Genomic DNA, 24,720 nt, shown 5'->3' on the forward strand with positions numbered 1-24,720 from the left:
CCTGTATACTTGTTGCTGTTTATCAGTAAACATTAGAGAGGTTGAGGCGCACGTTTTAAACGTGTACGTGTGACGTTCGGCGCCGCTTTCCCGTAAGCCTAAAAGTTTGACGATGGTGTTTGGAATGTCGAGCGTGATTCCACCGACTATCCAAACACCATTGTCAAACTTTTAGGCTTACGGGAAAGCGGCGCCGAACGTCACACGTACACGTTTAAAATGTGCGCCTCAACCTCTCTATTAAATAACAATGCAGTAGTTATGAATTTGAAGCATATGCCAAAGTGATAATAATAAGCATCCTCTACTATAACTTTGATTTATTTGAAAATAGTAAATTAAAAATTAAATTTCATTAATTTAGAAAATTACAATTTATTCTTTAGTTCAAAAAATTTTGATGTATCTCATTCGTGGTAACAAAATAAATTAATTATTAATAAATTGGAAACGATGGGTCGATTTCATTTGCCCAAGCCGTCAATCCACCTTCTATGTCTCTCCATATAACATCTTTTAAGTTTTCTTTTAGTATTTTTACCGCTCTTTGGGAATCATTTCCTCGACGACAAACGACAAAACCTAATAATGGATCGGGCGTTTCGCCCTTTATTTCTTGAATATAACGAGAAAGTTTATCTAATTCTTCTTTTGTTTCAATTTTTGAAAAAGGAACATTAGTACAGTTTGGAAGTTGGCATATGTCCACTTCTCTGGGAGACCGAACATCCACCAAAACGTGTCGCACACCTCGGTCCAGTAGATTTTTATAGTCACCACAAGACACGCGTTCCTTGGCATTTAGAACGTTAATTTTTTGCACCTTGTCGCACGGTCCATTATTACAAAACTGATGGTAATCTATCAACTCCGAAACGGAAGGACAATCTCCGCATACGCCGCAGTGCGGATTTCTCGGGCGTAGTCTAACGGTCTTAAAACCAGAAAGAGCGTCGAACAGGAGCAACTTCCGGGAATACGTCTCCAATCCCAGAATCAGTTTGATGGTCTCTAGTGCCTGAAGGCTTCCGATGACACCGGGCACCACTCCCAGGACTCCTCCGTCCGAACAGTTTGTCACCGTTTCCGGAGGCGGAGGAACGGGGAAAAGACACCGATAACAGGGTCCTCCATTGTAATTGTAGACAGTCAGCTGTCCTTCCAATCGCAAGGCACTACCCGAAACCAGAGGTTTCCCATATATCACGCAGGCATCATTCAGCAGGTATCTAGTTGCTACGTTATCGGTAGCATCTATCACAATATCGTAGTCAATTATGATATCTTTAATGTTTTCGCTGTCCAAAAGAACAGGATAACAGGCACAACAGATGCTACTGTTCAGTTCCTTAATGGCAGAAGAGAACGATTCGGTTTTGTGAGTTTGTATGGTTTTCTCCTTATGAAGAATTTGCCTGTGAAGGTTGTTCAACTCCACAACGTCGTGATCTACAATGCCTATTTTCCCAACTCCACTTGCAGCTAGATATATGCCAGCGGGACATCCAAGTCCACCAGCACCCACTATCAACACACGACTACTCTTCAAAGCTTTCTGACCTTCGACCCCAATCTCGGGTAGTAATAATTGTCTGCTATAACGTTGCACTTCCTCCCTACTCAATCCTTCCTCCGCCATGCTCTTCGAATTCGAGCGTGGCTTCGTTCTACTTTATATTCTTGACACTAGAGGCGCTCTGAAAACCGTTTTAAAGAAGACGAGCTATTAATTAATTATAATTTCGTTCGTTAAAATAATCGATTAGCTACGAATTTAAATTAATAATTTAAGATTTAAAGTAATAATAATAGTTTAATTTCGTTAGCTGTTTGATCCGGTATATCGGACTCGGTTCGTCGCCATACCGTTTCTCCATTGTTGGCCTGGCGGAATCCGTAATGGGTGTGTGTAAAAAGTCCTCTTACGTCTGTGAGGCAAAAAGAGTAACAAAAAATAAATATATGTACTGTACAGTATAACCTCCGAATAGCGGACACCGTCGGGACCGAGAATTTTGTCCGCTATTAGGAGGTCTTTACCGGCGGCCATATTGTATTTTAACCTGATCATTACAAAGTGAAGAATATGAATGACCGAGTAGTCAAGGTAGCAGCCTACCGCTCTGGGGGACCCGGGATCGAAAAATCCCCAGGAATTTTTCAGGGAGTGGTCTGACCGGATATGTTGGACCCCGTCTTTCATCACTCGACCGTCCTTTGTGGGCCTGGCCGAACCCATAATGGGCTTGCTAAATGAGACACTCTTAGTGTCCACAGAGCGAAAAGAATAAAAAAAAAGTACAGTATTAGGAAGCTGCGATTGCCTCCGCCTCTAAGGTTTAAGCTGGCTCAAGAATAACGGATCTTTGATGCCTCAGTGCTGGTGATTCCTTCACGAAAAAAGATACCAGTAGATTATAGAGAAAGGTCATTCGGCATTGAAGCCTAAAAAGCCGGGGATGGAGACCGACATATTCAGCATACTACCCAACCGAAAATCCGTCAGGCAGTTTCGGGGTCTTCAATGGGTTCAACAGCCTCCACACAACATCAATTGTATTGATGCAAGACTGCCGAAAGACAGAGGAGCTTTTTACCATATTCGTCGTGGGTTCAGCGTGGGCACGAAGAGAATCTTTTTTTTATCAAGCCCATTATGGGTATTACCAGATTCACAGTGGGGCGAAACAGGGCACGACACGTCCGAAACAGACTGACCATAAAAAATTTCTGGAGTTGCTTGTCCGAATTCGATTTCGCAAAGATGGCCGAAGCTGTAAAGACCTGCCACTCAGGCAAACCGCATTCAAATCTGTGTCGAGAATTTTTCGTAGACTGCCTGTCCCGAATATATCGGGCCTCATCCCTCATCATTCGGTTATCCCTTGTGAGCCTGATCAAACCATGTAGGATTGATGAGATAAGGCAACGCAACGCACGAGCGACCCGCCAAGGGGAGGACTTTCTATGAGAAACTGGCCATGGTTAGATGTTAGACACATGGCCAGCTCATTAGTGAAGACCCATGACCAAACATCGGTGTCCAGTGGTTTTATCCATTAAGCTACTTGCGGGGCCCGATTATTCAGAGAATTATGAAATAATTCAAAATTTAAATCGATAATTCCAAAGGCTCTAAATTAGTAGCGAAACCGGGGAGGGCCTGGGGCCCCGATAAATAAACAAAGAAGAACTCAACTAAAAGATTTGAATTTGACAAACTTACGTGCAAAACACCCCGTTCCTGTACCTACAATGGTATAGGGATGAATGTACACTGGTGGATTACCCAATAGACTCGCGTCTAGGGTCTCGAGGGGGCCTCAAAAATTATACAGGAAAAATACAATACACGTCTAAAAATTTAGTGAATATTTAAAAAGTATATATGTCTCACCCCGGCAAGAACGGTGGGTGGCATAACTCATAAATTGACAATTTTATTGTCTTTTAAATTAAAAAAACAGCTTAAAGCATCTAAAATTCAAAGTAAAATTATAAATATATTTTGTAAATGTGCTTTTGTCGCCGTTTTCCACATTTTTATACCAAATTATTCCAGGAATTTCCTCATCTGTCAGCATTCAGTAGGATTTAAGAGTTGTCTAGAGCTTATATTTGGCACAGATTAACTCTGGCACACTTATCTAACTTTTTTATCATTTGTTTTTCGGATGTGCAAGACTATTTTAGGAATGGCGTAATTTTTATGTAAAAATATTCCTTGTAATAAACAGGAAGTTTCCTCCCCCCTGCAAAATTGCCTAGCAAATTAATTTTTAAAAATCCCTCGAGAATTTCATTGATATCCCTTTATACATTCTATAATTAGGATCGAATTTAAACTTGTGGCGTTTAGAAGGACCTTCCTCTTTCAAACAATGATATATAATATATAGGAGACTCTTCCTCTGTGTTAAATCCTATAGGACATGGCTTTAGAAGGGTTGTATTATCCCTGTTTATAATAAAATCAGATAATTAATACAAATGTTTACTTATTTTGGTTCGTCTATTAATTAAGTGTACAGTTTTTGAGTCACTTGTGACTCCCTGTTGTGTACAATGTTGTACTGTACTTACTTTTGGCAAATCCCCTCCCCATAAACTGTGCATGTAATTAATGGCCGGCCTCTTTAATCTTATCTTTTATGTTAATTAACCGTACTTTGAATACACTGTACTTTAACAGATATCATATTTTACTAGAAGAAGAGTGCGCCGCCATTTTGAAAAAAATAAAAATACCAGACACTACTCACACAAGTAGGTATTGTAGTCTATTTTAACCATGAAAAGAATACATATCGCTACTTCAATTTGAAAAAGAATACCGTGCGCCGAATCTAATTAGAGGAGAATCTCAGGGTCTTTTGGACTGGGCCCTAAATTTATTCCTTTATATAAAAAACATGTATTAAATTGTAAATTAATAAGAGGTAAAAATATGCTTTTAAGGCCTTTATTCGTATATTTTTTTTATAACATTCGGCAAAAATTAGGCCCCACGTTTGTAACTGTTTTGGGCCTTATATGCCTCTTTCACCGCATATTTTGGAATATAACCCACTTTATGAGTATATATGCATATATGCTTAAATTCCAAAGTTGGGCCTTTCGATGCGCGAGGCCCTAGATGGTATCAATTTTGTCTATATTTAGAGCCATCATACATATAAAAATTACACATATTAAAAGAATAATCTGCCTGTTGTATTTTAATTATTCAAAAAATGCATTTATATAGAAATTACAGGGCCCTAAACGTAAATAATTTTGAGGCTCCTCACAAACATATAAGAACATTGTAATCTTTATCATTTTTAATTTGAATATCTATTCCCGCACCCTAGAGTGGGGCCTTTCCTTGTGTTCGAGGTCCCAAACAATCGCCCATTATGACACAGCATAGTAATTTTACGGATAATTATCACATTTTAGCTATAAAAAGGAATATAATTATATTGTTGTGGTGTGTGTTTTAATTATAAATAATTAAAAAAAAACAATACTCTATTTTGCTTATTTTAATTGCTTACAATGATTTAAAATGTTTAGTTTGTTTAAAAAAAGTAAGCAGCCATGAAAAAACACTACGCAAAAGTAAACAAAAGAATTCATATTGTTAACTTAACAATGAAATCTACGTCACACGTCAACTTTCGAAAGAATTGACACATCACACTTGTGACGTCACCTGAGTACAGGCGGATCAACCGTTCCTATTGGCCAATAGTGACGGATTTAAAACGAACTCGTCATCTGGAGCGCCATTCGCGTTAGTAATGCGTTGTGAGGTGTACGTGTTGTTGTTACTTCTCCAGGCTTGCTTCTGGTCACGAGACGTCGACGGATATTCTTATCGCAACAATCGCACATGGAAACCAAAGAAACAACGATATCCTGTCGTATTAGGTAAATTAGAAAGTTATCTTTCGTTAATTACGTTCTACAAACTTACATTCTGGTGTAAGTTACTTATAAAGTATGGCCTTATAAAGTACTGTACTTACTACACATGACTTGCAAGTAACTTCTATCATTTGTGTAGTGTTCTCTGGTATTAAAAATAATATAATTGATATAAATTAATTCAATTTGCCTGTTTTTAAACTAGTGTAGGCATTGTATTGTATGTCTTTATATTCATTGTTTCTTATAAACACAATAATAATTGTTGTATGGAATTTCCTTGTTAATTCTCAGAAATGTTTGTCAAAGTTATAATCTATAGTGTTTTTTTTTTTAATAATTAAAAATGTAACCTTGCTCATTATTTTAATTTCCAAGTTGGGAAAAAGACGAGTAAAACAACGTTGAGCAATTTTATAACGAAAAAAGCAATTTTTACATTAATAAATTGCCTTTTTTTGCAATCCGTGTTGCGAATTCTATATTTAGTCTTTAATAATCTATTAAAATGTATCAATAAATACACTTGGAAATGTTGTTAGTAAACCAATCAATTGCTAATCTCCGACGGCATCCAAAATATATATANTAATATCAATATAAATCTCTTACAATATATATACGAAAGATTAAACTATTTTGCAGTAAATTCATACCTAGATTAAATTGTATTCAAGACAGGTTAGTTTAATTGCTAATGTGATAATTTAGCCTATAATAAAAGGATGTCTCAGCAAAAGAAGACTGTTTTGTTCCTGGTACGGAATAAAACTGAAGATGATTTAGTTTTTTTATATTTTTTAAATTGTGATAATTTAGTTAAACATAACTTTTGGTAATTCCTAAAAGACTTAATATTATCTAATAGCTATTTTATTTAAAACTTTTATATAGTTTTTATGAATTCTAAAGAAGAAAACTATGAAATATTTTAAAACAAATACTTCAGTTTTAACTTAATGATTTAATTTTTTTCAGAAATTCTCCTCTTGTGGAAAAATTTAGCAAAAAGTTCCCTGGAATGTCACTCTTACCAATGTTGTCAAAATTTTCATTACCAATATCTCTTAGTCAGTTAACTAATCCATTAAATCTACCTCATCAACATGTAAGTTTTTCTATTGCATAACTTTATGCAATAATAAAATGTCATAAAAATATTGTACTTGTCACGTAATGCATTTCTTATTTGAAAAAACTGATAAAAAGTTGTGTTTTAAAATTAGGCTCAACAAATACAAATGGTTGTCTGGATGCTGCAACATCGTTTATTGATGCAACTTCATACATATATAAATTTAATATGTTCAAATAAGATGCAAACAAGTACTACAATTTATTTTCAAGAGAACAATTATAGATATCCATCTATGGAAGAACCCTTATCTTTAGATCATGGAAGCAAATCAGAATCTGGAAGTCCATGTATGTAAATTAAGCAGATAAGTTTTGAAAAAAATAAAATAATACTTCATTTTAAATATTGATATATTTTTATAGATTATGACAGTTTTAAAATTGATTTCAATCAGTAGTTCTTATATCTTTACTCTGAAAGAAAAGAAAAAATGCACATCAGTATCACCGATAAAGCATTTTTAAGGAAATAAAAGTGATTTTTAATTAGAAATAAGCTTAAAAACTGGATTAATTTCAGGATAAAACATTACTCAACTTTTTTAAAAATTAATCTTTAAATAAAAGATACAAGATGACAATATAATGCCTGTTCTTGAAGAGAATTTTGACTTTTTTTTAAATTAGAAACTTAAAATAAATATGCCCTAAATAAATAGTTTAAGACCGTTCTCTCTAAATAAAACACGTTAGCAATTAGTTAAATTATATTTAATAATTTAATACAGAATTAATTTAATTTGTTTTTAGGCATATTATCAAATACATAGGCTAATTATATGGAATTTATCTTAAAATATTGTCTGGAGATACTTCTGTGTAGCATTGTTTTATTAATGTAATTAACATATTTTTAGATGGTTAGTCTGCATTAATTAATTTAAAATGTGTATCGTTTAACTGTTTTTAATGGTCGTTAAACTGTATTTGTATAATAATCCACACAAATTGGGTTAATTTTTGGTTTATAAGAAGATATACGCTGAAAATAATGGAGTTTGGCTTATTAGTATGATTGAGTTTATAGAAGCTACATAAAAAAAATCTATTTAATGTATGAGAATATAAGTATGACATTACAAGTTGGTTAATGAATGAATTTATTTAAGTTTGCCGAACATTGTCTTCATCAAATTGTAAAAATCAATAATAAAAACTGAAGTGTTTATGAACTTTATACAAATATCTTCCACTTATTCTCTTCAAATTAAAACACAAACAGTATTTTTGACTTCGGTAAATTTAAATTATAGAAGTTCATCAAAATTGCCAGATTACCGGAGAGAAAAGTGCAATTGTTGGGTGATAAATTCAAATCTCGAAGTCTTAATTCGTCTATTAATGAGCCAACAATGAGGACGAATACCTCGTTCGTCCTTGTTATTGATCCACCAATAGATGAATTAAGTCACGACAAGCTGAGCAAAGAAAGTCAAGTTCATTGCTCGCATTTGTTCATGCTTACTAAAATGAAATCTGATTATTCATTGATCCGTATATATGTAAATATTATAAATACTAAGTTTATTCATTTCAAATAAGTTTCGGTATAAGTTTCTTTGTGTATTGTACTGAACTTACAGCTGTACTGTAGTTTAGTTGCGTGTACGCAGACGCCAATGTTACCATAGTCATTGTCATGTGAAGAGTTTTGCAATTCTTGTTAATAGTTTTATTGGCTAATTCTTCGAATTTCAAAAAAACTTTCTTTTATTATTCTAAATATAAAATGTAGTAGTTTATTAATATAAAAGTGTGTATTAGTAGTAGCATACACTAAAGTTTTGGTATTTCCTTGACCCATTTCTAAAATTGGTATAGAATATGGAGTAATGATATAGGTTGATGTTAAGCATGAAGTTTTTTGAGATGCACATACACCTAATAACCCAAATAATCATTCAGGAAAAATGTTTTAAATGTTAAAAAAATATATCGAGAGACCGATTCATTGTTTATTTATCAAACTTAAAAATTTTCAAGGTTTTATAATTGTGTAGAAGGAAATAAATTTGAGAGGTTAAGCCCCATTTTGTTCAAATATAGATTTAACATTACAAAAGGTATTTTAAGGTTGTCTGCCTAAGGGTAAAACTTCAACATGTTCGTAAAATAACTTGCAAATTATTCTACAACATTAATTTTAATTTTTTTTTTTTTTTTTTTGCTTAAGTCTTCAATTTATTTAATGTATTCAAGAAAATAAAATAGATAATTCTTTAGAAAAAATATAAATAAAAAATGTTCTTTAGGGAATTTTTTTTACTTGCTTAATTTAATTTGCAAGATCTTTATTTGATTGTTCGTCAGGTCTACTTAAAAAATGGAATGCTTTTCGGAATGTTAATGAAATTTCGAAAAAGAAAACAAATCTTACGAACACAAAAACTATAAAAAAATAGCGACATAACAATTTAACTACAGGAAAAGTATAAGAAAAATGTTTTTTTTTTTATTGAATGAGACTTTTTTAAGTAGATCTGAAGATGATCTCGCCTTGAAAAACATCAGTTTTTAAATATCAGTTGATATTTAGCTTTTTTTGTTTCCTGTATTGTTTAAGTGTATTGATGCTTTTATTAGTAAATTATTGTTAAATCAGATTGACTGTTTGAATTCACCTTTAGTTTTATTAAACAAATTTTAACTAATATATTGAATACATTGGTAAAATTCAACACAATTTTAAAGTCTCTCTGAATATTTATTCCAATAGATCCATTGTAATGCAGGGTTAAATATTTAAATTGAATCATATCAATTCTGTTTGATTTACATTTCATACTTTAAACATTATTAAATTTTCATGAACATATAAATTAATAATTGAATATGCAAAAAGTACAGAAATTACTTTGCTTACAGGTGTTTCGTGTTGAATTACTAAATTTTTTATTTAGTAATTCAACACGAAGCATCAAGTTATTTATTTATTTGGCAAATAATTAAATATTTAGTACCATTAGTAATTGAATTAGTAATATTGTTTTCTATATTAAGGATTATTTTAATATACCTTTAAGTATGTTAGATTTTGACGATTCTGTGTAAGAAAGTGCTGCTGTTAGTGCTGAATTGCCACTGGACATGTGAGATGTGTATTTTGAAACCCCAAAATTGGAAAAAAAAATCATAATTTATAAATAACTTTATAGTTCAATTACATATTTGCTGTAAAATTACCTAGAGGAGCTTTCAATCTTATGTACCTAGAAGATCCAAAGTCTTATCCTGCCATTGGCTTTTATTTGTCATTCATATACTAGTATTTCATAATATCGACTTTCTATTCTGTTTTAATTGCAATAACTTTAATTAAAGGCCATTAGACTTCTCCAAACTTCAATCAAAACTCAGAATTACGTGAAAGTTATACTTGGAGTCAAACTCAGTTTTCATACAAAGCACGTAGACATTAATAACCCATATTTTTATAATAATGATTATTAATGATGCTAACTTATTAAAATATTATAATGTTATATATATGTAAAATGTTTTGATAAAATGTAACTCATTTTAAAGTTTTTAATTCACGAAAGAATCTTTCTTAACAATAGTCGTCCAGACCTGTGTTATATATAGCCTTTAGTCAGCTCTAATAAAAGTCCAGAAAGGTTAAATATAACACATTCCTTTCTTTAGTGGAGTTAATGTATATAAATTTTTGATGTTGAAGATCCTTTCAATATCAACATTTATCTTAAAAAGTAATTAATTAATTTAAAAAGTCATAATTTAACTTCAAAAATGTGTTCTACAGTATTTTTGAGTGTGTTGAGAGTTTTGTTTGAATGAAATACTTTGATGCATTTGAAGATGATGCTTCAAGCTTCGAAAAAATTTATATAATATTAAATAAAGGCTTATTTATTTAATTAAAAGGAGTTTTAACTTATTTTTTGGATGTTGTCTTAAGTACGACTACTTAACTGCATCTGCTTACGTTTGGCATTTGTTGCTTCCTTTACCAAAGAGCGTGTTAACGTGTGATAAATATTGATACTTTTTTATCAACTAGACGTTGTCAATGTACGGAGATTAATATTATCAATATTTATAAAATGATAAAAGTTAATTATAAAAAAAAATATAAACTCTGGATTATTTTCAAATTCTATTTGACACATAATTGCTCATTAAAATATGTTGATGTAGCTAAGTGCAAAGATTAATATGTTATTTTTGTCTTATTGGTTGAGTTTAACTGTCATACACTGTAGAATGTTACGGTATTTTCAAACGGTTTGAAGTTTTTAAAAAAAGATTTAGTATACAGTTGGAACCTTGACCTAAACACCCACCTAAATAACACCACTCTTGTAAACAGTCAATGATTAGTTGTGAATAGAACATCCCCATAAATACACTGTCTTCCATAATGAATGCTACCATTTTAAATTACTGTAATTATGTTAATAATTATCTGGAAAGTATGTGGCATACGTCAATCTACAATGTAACTCTCAAAGTTTCATCTCTCATCTGCATCCAAACTTCTGGTTGGCTACAGCAATTCCTAGAGGTGGTAAACAAAAATGGCTACTCTGCAACAGAGAAGGTATTTTGCGTTCTGCGGTTTGCAAAGTCGGAATCGCTCGTCATCAAGCAACACGAGTAATCTGCAGGAGCTGTTGAATTGTGGCTGCTTCGGGAGGAGTGACAACAGATATGCCATAGTGACAGTGGGAAGAATTTGGGTACAAGTCAGATGTGCATCATGTGGCATGGGATGCACGCATTGAGAAATTGCAATGGGCAAATGTGAAAACTTCAGTTTTTCAATGTTTTAATATACGTTACAACATTTTCGATAATAATTAACATAATTACAATAATTTAAATTGGTAGCATTGTTTTTGGAAGACCCTGTATTAAATAGACACTTTTTGGCATTTGTGAATTACTAAATGTACAATCTTTCATTGGAAATGGCATAATCACCATCAAATCATATGACTTTTAAAGTCAAATTCTAAACTTATGTATAGATTGCATTACATAATTCTTTTTAAGATACTTTATTGATGACTTAGAAGCAAATAATATATGCAATGTACACTCAAACTTTGATATAGTGCCACTATTTGTCACTAAATAATTATAAATAATAATCAGAAATTATTTAATACACAATAAAGGCCAAGACCACCTATCTTTAATTCAAATTACATAATATCTTTGTAATTAATTAGCCATGTCGTAACCCAAAATAAAAATCTGGCAGTGTCGTATGATCGTTATCAAACGTAAACATAATAAAATCTGAGTGATTATGTTAACAATTTCTAAGGAAAAGTTTAGTTTAATTTCTAGATTTTGGAAATTACACTATTTACATTCTGAAACAGTAAATATTGTAATTTTATTTAAGTCCAGTGTTTATATTTCTTTATCCTTTTAAATATTAAAAGAATTAACAAATGTAAGTATTAAATAATAATTTAAATCTATTTCTAACAGGAAATTTTTACATTATTTTTCTTAGCTAATTTCCTGTTTACATATATTTATCCTAAAAACTAAATATATCACTGTAAACACTAATTCTCCTCCAAATTATTAAAAGATTTTATTATTTTGTTTGTTTTAAACTTGCTGAGTTGATGTAATAAACAAACAAATCGAACGGAAATGTTAACGATTTTATCTAATCGTTTAAGCCTGAATACAATAAAGATGTGTATTTTATCTCCAATGCTGTATCATTTGTAATACTTAAATTTAGATTTGAATTTGAAATACAAATATTACTAATAACAATCTGTTGTTCTGTCATATTTACAATTCTGTAAACTTATAATTAACTTCTTAAAATTATCTCTAGACTTTGGAGTTCTATACATGAGATTCTAATCCAAATAATTTATAGATCTACATATTTACCAAGGTATTTTGTTTTTGTATGTTCCGTGTGGCTCAATGCTTCCCAAAGTGGTTCTTATGGACCCCTGCCTGTCCTTGGAACCACTGATGGCATTCAAATTAATTTCAGGGATGCATGGTCAAGTTTTTGCTATGAGAAAGGATCCACAGGCGTAATAAGTTTGGGAACCATTGGCATAGCTAATACAGGTATACACTGATTAATGACAGAGATGTTGCTAAGAAATGTCAATTGATTCTTCTTTCCTAGAATTAATCCTGCAATGGTGCAGGGTGTGCGCTTAGTCTACTACTTGTATAGGCTATATGTAATGCAGTTGTAACATAATTATTTACATATCTAAACATAGAAAAGCTATGAGCATATATGAACTTTTTAGCTCCATTATAATTTTATGGTATTATATTAACAGTTCTTCAGCTTGAGTCTGAAACAGAGGTTTGAGGCATATTAAAGCATTGGTTATCAGACTGAATTATTTACAGTCATCTAATATAAGTGAGTATAATTCTGCTTTAAAAGATAGTAAAGCAACTATGCTTGGTTCGTCATCTGTTTAAATCTGTCAAGAGTAGCTCGTGAGCCACGTGTGTTCCGTGAATTCCTAATATGCTGCCCTTAATGCTATTAGGCCTACAATGTATTTTGTTTTCCCATTTTCTCCCTTGTCCATTACGCAACTCTAAGGTTATATTTATGACAAAGAACATTTAAACTAAATTTGACTGGTAAAAAGATGAGAATAAACTATATATAGTAATTACTAGTTTGCATATATATTAGTAATTACAATACTGGCAGTTATAGTGTTGGTCAGTATCCTACAAAGTTCACTTGTGGCCCATATCCAGAAAGGTTGCTCATTACAGGTTTAATCAAGGATTTTCTTACATTTGACAAGAACTATATTTGCTTTTCAGATGGCATTACAATTGATTTTGACCAATGTCGGGTTCTCCTTTCTTCAAGCCACAATGTCTGCCATATTTTCTTTAGAAGTCTTAACTTTTAAGAAAGATACCAGATTTCTAAAGCAATCTCTTGTGAAATGCATGATGAACCTTATAAATTGAGGCTTTTTAAACCTTTTGTCTTTTATCTATTATTATTGTAGCCTGGAAATAACCCGGTTAATTAAGCTCAAGTCAATTAAAATTCTGACTTTTACTTAGATCTCAAACGTCTTAATCGGTTACGTTCTGCCCGACTTCTTAAATATCAAAAGCAGTTTGGTAGTTGTTAATCGTAAATGATATTTTTGGTAAAAAATAAACAGGAATTGTTTGAATGGTCTAATTGTAATGCTTCGATAAATTATATTGTCCAAAATGACTATATTTATTGCATTGTCATAATGCTTCACTGAATATGCTGTCATTTCATGACAATAAATTTATTGAAGCGGAAATTTATGAGTCAGACTAAATTGAAGGATAAATTTGTTTATACGAAAGGTTTTATTTTAATAATCATAGTGATATTTCTATTTTAATACAAACTTTTGTATCTGTATATATGGGGGGGGTTAATTATTATAGTTACAGACCATAAAAGAACAATAAAAATGTGAAAATTTAATTACAGGTTCAGTGCTGATATATTTTTTTTTTTTATGACATGCTTAGTTACAAAGCTTTATCAAACCAAAGTTACATAAATCAATTGTACGTCCTGGACCACTAATCGCATGCTTTCTATATCGGTAAAGTATTTACTTAAATTAGGCATGTATTAAATATCAGTTGGTGTTTACATTTGATATCACCGGCACACCTTTTTTTAAAATCCTTAGTTCATTTTACTTAAACCTAAACTTTAGATAACAACTGTATAGAACCACAGTGGTCAGACTGCCGTACGATAGCCTCATATGGCTCTTCTATATAAAATACAGTTTCAATAGAGAATGCAGTTCTCTTATTTCTGATAGGCAATGTATGGCTCCTGTCGTGATGAGGTTTGATCGGCCCTGATATAGAATAAAGGAATCTAAACAACTGTAAACAATGCAAATTAGTAGATAATATGAAAAATACAATCTGTGTCATTCGGTAAATGAGTATGGCATTTCTGGAAATTTTAAATATCATTATTCAATTCTTCTGGACTAAGAGATGTCAGAAAATTGACAGTCATCTTTTATCTTAAATTTTTATTATCTACAGTTTGTTTTATATATTTTAATACAATAATAATTTTTAGTTTACTAGGGTAAAAGAATAATATTTTAATTATTCGTACGACAGGTGTTGTTTTAAAACCGATAATACGAAACAGATTGTTTTCTGAAAAACTGTTCTAGAATAACTCTTTCACGGCTGCACGTGTAGTGACAGAATACGACTCAATGCAACATCTGCACGAAAGTGTGATTAATGACCTCTTATAACGGCTTTCGTTTTCCTTCGGGTTTTGGATTTTATGGTCCAGGATGGACTTCAATCCAAGGTCTGTCGTCCGATGCAAACAGTAGCTAATTCAATGCTACTTAATTAATGAATTCGGGAGTTAGTTAATGAGGGAATGGCTTATTTTGTCATGTATCTTTTGCATAAATAACAGTTGCAAAATTGAATCTTGGATTAGAGAATTATTTAGATTTGGCCTGGAGATGTGTGCCAATTTTCTTGGTGGATGCGTTTGAGAATTGCTGTTCTAAAACGCATTTTGTTAATTAATATGAAATATTAATATGTATCAGTTGCCCTATTTTACTGGTATTATTGAATTTGAAAATAAACCAGACATCCGAAAGTTGTTTATTAAATTTAAAAATAAATAAAATATCGGATTTCTGTTTTTACTGTGTAAATTTACTATGTTTAAACTTAAAAAATGAGGTAATTTCTTTAACACGATGTTTATTTATAGATAAATTGGAGAGATTTATTATTAGAAATCAAGTCTAAAATACGATTAAGCGTAATTTATTGATAAAAACTTTTTTAAGATAAATCATTTTAATGATTAATTAAAGTAATTTTAGAAGTTAAAAATTGAGCATACATAATTATAATTCTTTCATAGATGAAAGATTTTAAGAAATTAATTTTATAAAAATATATTGAGTAGTTTAAATTAGGCTCAATGCTTCCCAAAGTGGTTCTTATGGACCCCTGCCTGTCCTTGGAACCACTGATGGCATTCAAATTAATTTCAGGGATGCATGGTCAAGTTTTTGCTATGAGAAAGGATCCACAGGCGTAATAAGTTTGGGAACCATTGGCATAGCTAATACAGGTATACACTGATTAATGACAGAGATGNTTTTAAATATTATTAATTATTGTACAAATTCGAAAGAATATTTAGTCACAAAAATTGAGCATTTTATCAGTTATAAGAAAAAAGGAGAGGAATTAAGGAAGTTTATTTCCTTTTCCCACCAACTTACTTCCTTCAAAAACTTACTTCAAAAGTAGTTATTCATTGGATGACTACATGTTTAATAAAACAGATTATTGTCAGATGACAAAATATCCAAATCTCCATTGGATATGATCTGGGATATAAATAAGGGATATGTGCCAAAATCTGCACACATCGTCTAGTATCCTCTTATTACGAATTTGTGTGCCATACTCCCTGGGATTGGAACTTCCGCCCATCAAACAGAATTGGTATAAGACAAGTTATTAGTGAGGTAATATAATATATTTTATAAACTCTCTCTCTGTTAGGGAATATATATTTCTGTTAGGAATAGAATGGATAGATTGTTAGATACCATGTCACTGTATTCTTATGTATATTTTTGTCATTCCGTTAAAGTTTTAGTTGTTATTTGTTAAGCTGTCTATTGGAACTTTCTTTAAAGATCGGACTCCTATCACTTACCTTCAACCTCCTCGCTCATATAAATTAGCCCTCCTTTTTAGAGGTAAGATGCAAATTTATTGCAAGGTAAGATGCAAATTTTTATCTTACCTGGTGTCAAACCCTGACTAGATTAAGCTAAAAGATCTTAATCTACTTTTATAAGCCATCCTCAGATGTTGAGATCGGGTTTAAATACCTGTGTTGAGGAAGTGGTTTGATAGAGATTCCCCTATAGCTCCCGGCTATTCAGACTTGATTGTTTTGGTAATTAAAATTAACTAAATTAGAGCCCAAAAATTTGACATTTAAAGAATTTTATTTGAAATCTAGGGGCGTATTTATCTTGACTCGCTGACTTTTGGACATGCATAGTTCTTTCGTACCTTGTTTGTCATTAATTAGTCCGTTCTTCCTCCTTTCAGTTATTATGAGTATGGAACTGGTTTACTTTATTGGTAACGCCTAGTACAACGTTTAGTATCTTTGACTCCATCCTAGTACACATGACAAATAATACAAAAATGCTATTTCATTAAAGGAGTCTACTGTTTGTTGTCTTACATTTAATGGGAAGATTTATTCACGAATGAGGGGAAGTATCTATTTGGTTTGTTGTGGGTAAATGTGCCAAAGTTTGGGTGTTTGTTGAGACTGTAGTAGTACTGAAGTGTAGTGCAAGAGTTTACTAAATACATCTCTGCTATGTTCAGATACATTGATATGCTAGTTGGATTCTTTGTGGAATTCTGTCTCATTCCATTTGTCAATATCATTGTGAACAAAGTAGGAGTAAAGCTGGGAGTCAAACAAGTACACCATGTCCATTTCCTGGATATTCATATATAAAAGGGCACTGGCAGGATAAATACATCTGTATATAGAAAACCATCATTGGCACCTTCCTATATATATACATTGATTCTCAAAGGTATGGTTATATCTCCTAAATTGGTCCGAAAGCAAAGGTAGAACAGATGTCTGGGTATCATGTCCAATGCAGCTGCACAGTAAGTGGAAGTGGCATTTTGGTACCACTTCTGCTCCAGGCCAACTGCATTAAATTTATTTCTAATGCTTAAGCCGAATCTCATTTAAGTTTAATTGCTATCTCTAATTGAAATTTCTTAGTACAGTAGAACTCTGATTATCAGAACACCAATTAATCGAACATCCAATTATCTAAATCATTGCTTGTTCTCCTCTCTCCCCCCCACTGATATCACACTGCAATTCTCTTACATTCATTGTGAACATGACTCTGATTGTGTCTGTAAACATGCAAAAACGAAACTGCATCGTTCTTATCGTGATAAAAAAGCCAATATTGTCAATACATCGAGGAACAGAATTTGGGAAACATTGTTGAAAAATATGATGTGGGATCAACTACTGTTTGACATTAAGAAAAATGGCGACACAATACTGCAGTTTGCCACAATAGATCCAAATGATCAGTAGGATGCTACTCAAGCATCGATGAATAAATAAATATGGTACATGCAGAATACTGTACTGCTATCCTGTAATATCATTCTTTATATGTTAATCTACTTATCAGAATCACCTGCAGAATGGATTAATTTGGATAATCAGAGTTCTACTGTATTAATTAGCTGTTATAGCCAATAAGAATGTATTTATAATGGTAAAATGTTTTTTCTAGTGCCAGGAGATGGAGGTAGCCAACTCCAAGCTAAATTGGATAAACCAGAAGTTGTTCATTATTTTTGCAATAAAAAGACAGATAATTATTTTGACTTATGGTTGAATTTAGAATTATTGTTGCCTTATGTTTTAGATTGTTGGGTGGATAATATGAGGTAAGTGAATTTTATCTGTTGATTTATTTTTGAAAATTAAAGATTATAATGTCTGTGAATCTTTAATTGTTTGTTCTTGAAGGCTAATTTACGATAACAAAACCAGGATGACGACAAATGCTCCGGGAGTTGATATCAGAGTTCCTGGATTTGGAAATACGTCGACAGTAGAGTTTTTAGATCCGAGTCAAATATCTCCGAGTAAGTATGTTGGATTTTTAAATATTTTCTTTGAATTTTGTCAAATTTAATTAAATTTTGGTGTACGGTGGGCTAGTAATATGGTGTTGCTCTGCTAAGTAGACAAGCCGAGACCGAATGTTGGCAGTGGCAAGTTTTCGCTTAGTTTGTGCGATTCAGATCTCTCTCAGACCTCTTTTTCGACAAGTGACTGGAGGTAGTCTGGCATAGGCTCAGGGCTTGACACCCTACCTACTTTTTTGGCCCGGCCACAAATAGAGAATGCTGTTTGTCGTCTTTCTTTCATTTGCCTTCGTGGCATGCTTCAAGGTCTCATTTTATCTTTAAAATCTTTATTGTTACTTTATGTATAAATTTAAACAAGACACAGAAACAAAGTGAACAAATTGAGTAAGAACAAGATAAACGTGTGTAAATTCCATTAAACTCGGTACGACAAACATCTCGTCACTTAAGAGTACATCACTTTAAGGCAGCTGAAAAATATTTATTCTAGAAAAATTTTAAACCTTTCCTACTGATGAGGAGCTGTAAAATGTAAGTCTGCCTGAAATGGATCTATTTATGTATGTAATCAACCAAAATAAACATAATTAAACTAAGTTTTGGATCCCTGAATTACTGGTCGTGTTCCTATACACCTGCAGACTCGGGATTATGGAATTCTCAAGAATTTTCTAATATTCAACATTCTCGGTCATTGTTCGTTATTGCAATACTTACTGTATTAAATTATCACAGTTGCACCTCCTAAATTGGAATACAGCTGTCCATTGATAATCCAACAGGTATGGGACCAAAGAGGTGTTAGATTACCAAAAGTGTCCGGATTACCGAAAATGATTACATATTTGGCATTGTTTTGCTAGCAGTAGCCTACAATATTCCCTACTCCAACTGTTCGAACAGAACTGCTCATGGAAAACACATGAAATGTGTGTCATCGTGTAAGAATTGGGTGGGGAGATTCACGTCGCGACATGCTTCTGTGCAAGCAGACACGTAACGGGGACGGGTACCTTGACGGGAGGTGCGTCGGACTACTGAGCATGTCGGATTACAAAACGTCGTACTATCAAGGGACAGCTGTATATATATTTAGAATTAAATTTTTGACCTCTTCACTATCTTTGAATTACTAAACATATGATTTTGAATTGTAAACAAGAATATTGTTGCCAAATTACATGACTCTTTCACTCACTCTTGTGTAGACATTGTTACTGTACATAATTACTGTTTGATATACTTCAGTTTGATGTTACATTCAGTTTCATGTTCATTTTAGACGTGAGCAAATCATAGTAATTGAATTTTGATTGTGTAATGACAAACAGGATGGACTTTCATTCATTTGTAAGTTCTTCCTTTTTATAACAAACTAATTTTCTGTACATGTAAATTATTTATCATATTATGTTATGTTAATTACCTGTTTTTATAATGTGCAGCAGGGTGCACGGGTGGCACCATTGAGCGGTGCCAAAAGACGTTCCTAATTAAGTGCTCGATTTGAATTACAAACCGACCAATAAAATGGAAACAAAATGTTATATTGAGAGAGTGAAATTGCTAGCCGAACAGTCCAAATTTTAATGCTGAAATTATATATTTATATAAAAATATCAACAAAGCTGAAACAATAATTAAAGTACTCTCTGTCTCACTTCTTTCCACCTTGTACTTTACTAATTTAAGCAAATGTTTTTGATCACTTAAGCAGCTGAAAATGTTAATTTGAAGTAGTAAACCACGTGCCGGAAAGTAGTAGTACTATAATTATATATTTATGTGGATAATAAATAGTGCGCGATTAAGTGTGCACAATAGTGACAAGTTTCTCATCAGAATGAACTTGTATGGACATTAATAAATAACATTGCTGAACGTTTGAATTGTGTTTGCCATTAAAACTTCTTTGTACCATCCAATCAGAAAATAGTGCAAATATACCATGAATTCCTATTTTGTAATGACTGCAGAAAACAGAACTTGCATGCATGCACACACAAGATACCTTAGCAATGGCATTAGATTATATATATATACATCTGAATTCATTTGGATTGTTAAACTAGGAGGATACTTTGATCCTGAACCCAACCTTTACCTTACAGGATGTGGGCTGGTTTTGAGGGTCAAATTTGGAAAGAAAAAAATACATTGTATATATGCAAAATAAATAAAATTTGATATAATTTGATGTATAATAATAAACAAAGTAAATAATCTGTTTCAGGTACTTACTTTAGTGCCATTGTGAATATGTTAGTAAGTAAAGGTTATACGAGAGGCGTAGATGTCAGAGGTGCACCATATGATTTTAGAAAAGCTCCAAGTGAGTATTGTGTTTCAAAATAAAAAAAAAAAATAGCTAATGTTTTGTTCCCATGTTTATTTATTTATTTTATATTTACTAGATGAACTTAAAGATTATTTAGAAAATTTAGAAAATCTCATAGTGGAAACGTACAAAATGAACGGTAGACAGAAAGTGTACATAATCTGTCATAGTATGGGATGTCCTGTCTCTCTCTATTTATTAAATCAGCAGAGTCAAGCGTGGAAAGACAAATACGTTAGTGGAGTAATTTCGCTTGCCGGAGCTTGGGGCGGAGCCGTTAAAGCACTGAAAGTATTTGCTTCTGGTAAGATCAATTTATTTTTAATTGTATCTTTGATCTTACATACATTTGTGATCTTAAATGTCAGAAACGAAAATGAAAAAACTAGCATTTACAGTGGAACCTTGCTTAACGAGCATAATTTGTTCCAGAATCTTACTCGTAGTGCAAAACAGTTTTTCCCATAGAAATTAATGTAAAATACAATAATGCGTTCCACGCCGAAAAAATATTCAAATATTTAATGTATAACTTTTATTCAAAGAAAATTGTACAATGTGCATTGTTAAGGAGCATGAAATCATCATCTTTTCTTCTAGCATGGAATAAACCAACCTGAAATGCAAATACGATTTGCAGAAAACAAAAAAAAAAATCAGAGATATGTCTGATGAAGATGCCAAACATTATACCAAATTCTTGGGCTATGTAAAGGCTATAATTAAATATTAGAAATAAATTAATTTGGCTAGAGGTAGGCAGTTATGCTGCCATCTCTTATTAAATAAGTCATTTTTAATTTAGACATTTCTAAAATTCAATTTGGAATTGGTCATTAGATTTAGTAGGAGATGGCTTGTTTATTATATAACGGACTACGATTGTCGATGTTTATTCCTAATATGTGCGAACACAAGTTTGGAAAAACGAGTGCTAAACACAGACTAATGGAGCATGTGCACAATCCAGGATTTTTCCCTTTCCTTGTCACCCGTTATGTGAAACATCCTTCAATAAGCGAGTCAAATTTTTCCAATTTATTTTGCTCGTTATGCGAGGTTCCACTATAGTTCTATTTCAATGTTTGTTTTAATAAATAAACAAGTAATGTAAATGAAAATTTGTTCTTTACACAGCAACAGATACCAATATTTTTTTCTTGTATACCCTTCCCATCCTGTGCATACTAAGAGGACTTATTTTAGAAAGCCCATGCATATTGGGGTCCATCCAGATAAATGGACATGGTTCAACATGTCAGGAATTTATCGGGATGGTCCACCCGGAAGTTTTTTGAGATTGATTCCTCATTTGGATTCAAGTCATCTCAAGTCATCAGAGTGGCAGGCTGCCACCTTAATTGCTTCGCCATCTGGCCATTTAACAAACCAGTTATCCAAAGTGATCTTTGATCTTTTTTCCTACATTTTGATCATTGAATTCGAATAGCATGTTCACAAATTTGAATACATGCTACTTAATTTCTGCTTAATCAAAATCATTTGTTTCTCTCCCATAATTAGTCCATTAAATTGAGGGTTTGCTATGTGTACTGCACACTAACATAACTATACACGTGAACTGTAACATATTGTAGCCTTATTTGGCTTCCTCTTTTGATTAGTGAAGTTACATACTGTATAAATGACTCTATACATAATTAGTTTGGATTAACAAGAATGCACAGTAAATACTTTGAAATTTTTGTAATGAAATTTCAATGTACTGCTGTAGAGAATCATCTGAATTTAAATCCAAATGAACTTTATTGTAGAGGCTTAGATGAAGTGTAATTTCTATCCTGTGCATTGGTCAACTCTAAGGCTGCACTGAAGAATGGATTAAAATCTAGTTTACCAAATAGCACTTACTGTACAGTGCTGCATATAAAATATTAGAACACACTTTTTGGTCTTCAGATATTTAAAATGGAAATTTTAATTTACTAGAAAAAATTAAAAGGGGTATTACAGATGACATCAAAGCTTTGCATTAATCTTTATTTTTAGTTTATGAACAGATTAAATTTAAATACAGTATAATTTTTTTCACTTAAAAGTTAGGTGAATGAATGATAATCGTCTAAATATTATAATTGTTCTACTCAGGTGAAAATCTCGGAGTGGTCGTCATTAATCCGTTGACAGTGAGACCGGAACAGAGAAGCTCTCCCAGTTTGGCATTCGTCGCTCCCTCCGACAAATTCTGGAGCAAAGACGATGTCTTGGTGAGCACCCCAAAAAGAAATTATACCGTCGACGACTATCGTCAGTTTTTTGAAGACATCAATTACACGACGGGATGGGAAATGTGGAAGGATGTCCGTGGACTCATTCACAACATGACTCCTCCAGGAGTCGAGATACATTGTTTACACGGAGCAAACGTCAGCACAATTGAAAGGTAATCTTTTATTATTATTAGTATTATTAGATTATTTGTTAAGTTGGGAGAAATATATAAGGTAATTCATGGTCTTAAAAATTCACTCAATATAAAGACAGCACTATCAGAAACTTGGTGATGTCCATTATCTTATTTATGTGAGCAACAATCCTTTTGTCTTTACTCTTGCCCAAAATTGGGAGAGATACTTGCATGTACATTTTCATAACATTGCTTTGATACTAGATGGTAGGATCAATGTGGGACATACATTAAACTTCTTATCACATTACACAAACTAAGATGTCTGTAATCTTCTCCATCTATCAGCCTGCCGCTTACAATAATCTTGAGTTCAATGTTCTCTGAGATGTCAAAAATTTTGACATCTTGTTAGAACCTGAAGAATTTTCAGATATGTCGGGTCCTATTTCTCATCTCCTACACTTCAGTGGTGGACTCGATGAAAATTGCAAAAAAAAAAAGCCACGAAAAAATTATTCTGTGGGCATTACAAGAGTTTTGAGTAGGAGGTTTGTTTTTTAAACAAGTCATCAGAATACTGTTCTTTAAAAATCAAAATTGTGAGTTAATTGAATTTTAACTTAATTTAAAATATAAAAAACACAGTAAAACCTTGTTAACTTGGAAAATTTTTTTTTACCTCTTGATCTTCAAGTTAAAGTTTATCTAAATTTTTCTGTGGCTGTATTAAATTTCCCATTATCAAGCCACTTCTGAAGAATGTTTTGGAATGATTACAAAATTGCACGCAAAAGTGCCATAACCATGTATATTGTCAGTGTTCCAACCCAGAGTTGGAATGTCGGTAATAGAGTTGTAGTGTTTATCTTACATTATGCATGAATATGGACTATTAACAAAGAAAAAATGATGATCACAGACCTATTGAAGGGTAAGAGGGTACAAGGGAAAATATGTTTGAGTTTAAGTTACATCAAAAATTGTTGGTACATTATTATATGGAAACCCTATATACTGTCCCTGGATGTTGTTTGTGGCTTCTAGTTAATGTAGTGATCAAATAAAATAGCTCACGGGGAGAGGCAAAGACAAAAATCGGACCTTGTGATATGGCGAGCAGGCATTGCAACAAGAACGACAAGCTTGTGGTGGCAAATTTCTTGTGAGCTCTCTCCATTTGATTGTCTGGTATTTTGACAGATGACTATATAAATAATTATTTTAAATATTTACCTATAAAGTTAACATTCCTACTGTCAATTCTCGATATAAAAGCCAAATAAATACTGGATTAAATCAGTCTAAATTACTGCTGCTGTTAATTATTAATTCACATGACGTAATATTCATTATTACCAAGTTAAATTTCTACTTGTATAAACCTTTCATTTTTGTTTGCAGGTTATACTATGCAGATTTTTCAGAACAGCCGACCATTTCTTATGGTGACGGAGATGGCACCGTCAACATGAGGAGTCTCAGAGGTTGCCTGTTTTGGCAGGACCAACAGAAAGCCAAAGTCTATCACAAAGGATTCCAGAATGTGGATCACATGGCCATTCTGTCGGATCCGCAAGTACTGTTTTATATTCAAAAAGTGTTAACGCTGTGATCTCTCTCCGCGACCGACGATTGTTATATAAATTATTTTCGTGTTGTATAAAGTTTCTATCTATTTTCCTGCTAAATAAAGTTTAAAAACGTTTTTAGAGTTTTTTGTGAATGCTAC

General features: G+C 32.4%; 2 protein-coding genes across 3 annotated transcripts; one reads left to right on the forward strand and one right to left on the reverse strand.

The window, feature by feature from the left end:
• Positions 1 to 318: 318 nt before the first annotated feature.
• On the reverse strand, positions 319 to 1,689 carry LOC111619526 (adenylyltransferase and sulfurtransferase MOCS3-like). Its single transcript, XM_023361256.1, has one exon. The coding sequence runs from the start codon at positions 1,637 to 1,639 to the stop codon at positions 437 to 439; it is 1,203 nt and encodes a 400-aa protein (XP_023217024.1). The 5' UTR covers positions 1,640 to 1,689; the 3' UTR covers positions 319 to 436.
• Positions 1,690 to 5,190: 3,501 nt separating this feature from the next.
• LOC111619542 (group XV phospholipase A2-like) lies at positions 5,191 to 24,700 on the forward strand. Of its 2 annotated transcripts, none has more exons than XM_023361284.1 (7): positions 5,191 to 5,415; positions 17,919 to 18,075; positions 18,158 to 18,276; positions 20,516 to 20,614; positions 20,697 to 20,924; positions 22,730 to 23,024; positions 24,393 to 24,700. In XM_023361284.1, the coding sequence occupies exons 1-7, from the start codon at positions 5,286 to 5,288 to the stop codon at positions 24,601 to 24,603; spliced, it is 1,239 nt and encodes a 412-aa protein (XP_023217052.1). In that variant the 5' UTR covers positions 5,191 to 5,285; the 3' UTR covers positions 24,604 to 24,700. The 2 variants fall into 2 exon arrangements, with proteins under 2 accessions (XP_023217052.1, XP_023217053.1); XM_023361285.1 differs by lacking the exon at positions 5,191 to 5,415 and adding an exon at positions 15,856 to 16,079 and having other exon boundaries at positions 24,393 to 24,603.
• Positions 24,701 to 24,720: the final 20 nt, after the last annotated feature.

This window comes from Centruroides sculpturatus, unplaced genomic scaffold, assembly GCF_000671375.1.
Source record: "Centruroides sculpturatus isolate CEXI.00-Female unplaced genomic scaffold, Cexi_2.0 scaffold179, whole genome shotgun sequence".
Lineage (NCBI taxonomy): Eukaryota > Metazoa > Arthropoda > Arachnida > Scorpiones > Buthidae > Centruroides > Centruroides sculpturatus.

What these genes read in the sequence shown, in the direction of transcription:
- LOC111619542 (XM_023361284.1), top strand. Translation starts at nt 5,286, where the DNA reads ATGCGTTGTGAGGTGTACGTGTTGTTGTTACTTCTCCAGGCTTGCTTC. An exon ending in TGTTGGGTGGATAATATGAG is followed by an intron (nt 18,076 to 18,157) that starts GTAAGTGAATTT and finishes TTGTTCTTGAAG; the next exon opens with GCTAATTTACGATAACAAAA. An exon ending in AACGTCAGCACAATTGAAAG is followed by an intron (nt 23,025 to 24,392) that starts GTAATCTTTTAT and finishes TTTTGTTTGCAG; the next exon opens with GTTATACTATGCAGATTTTT.
- LOC111619526 (XM_023361256.1), bottom strand. Translation starts at nt 1,639, where the DNA reads ATGGCGGAGGAAGGATTGAGTAGGGAGGAAGTGCAACGTTATAGCAGA.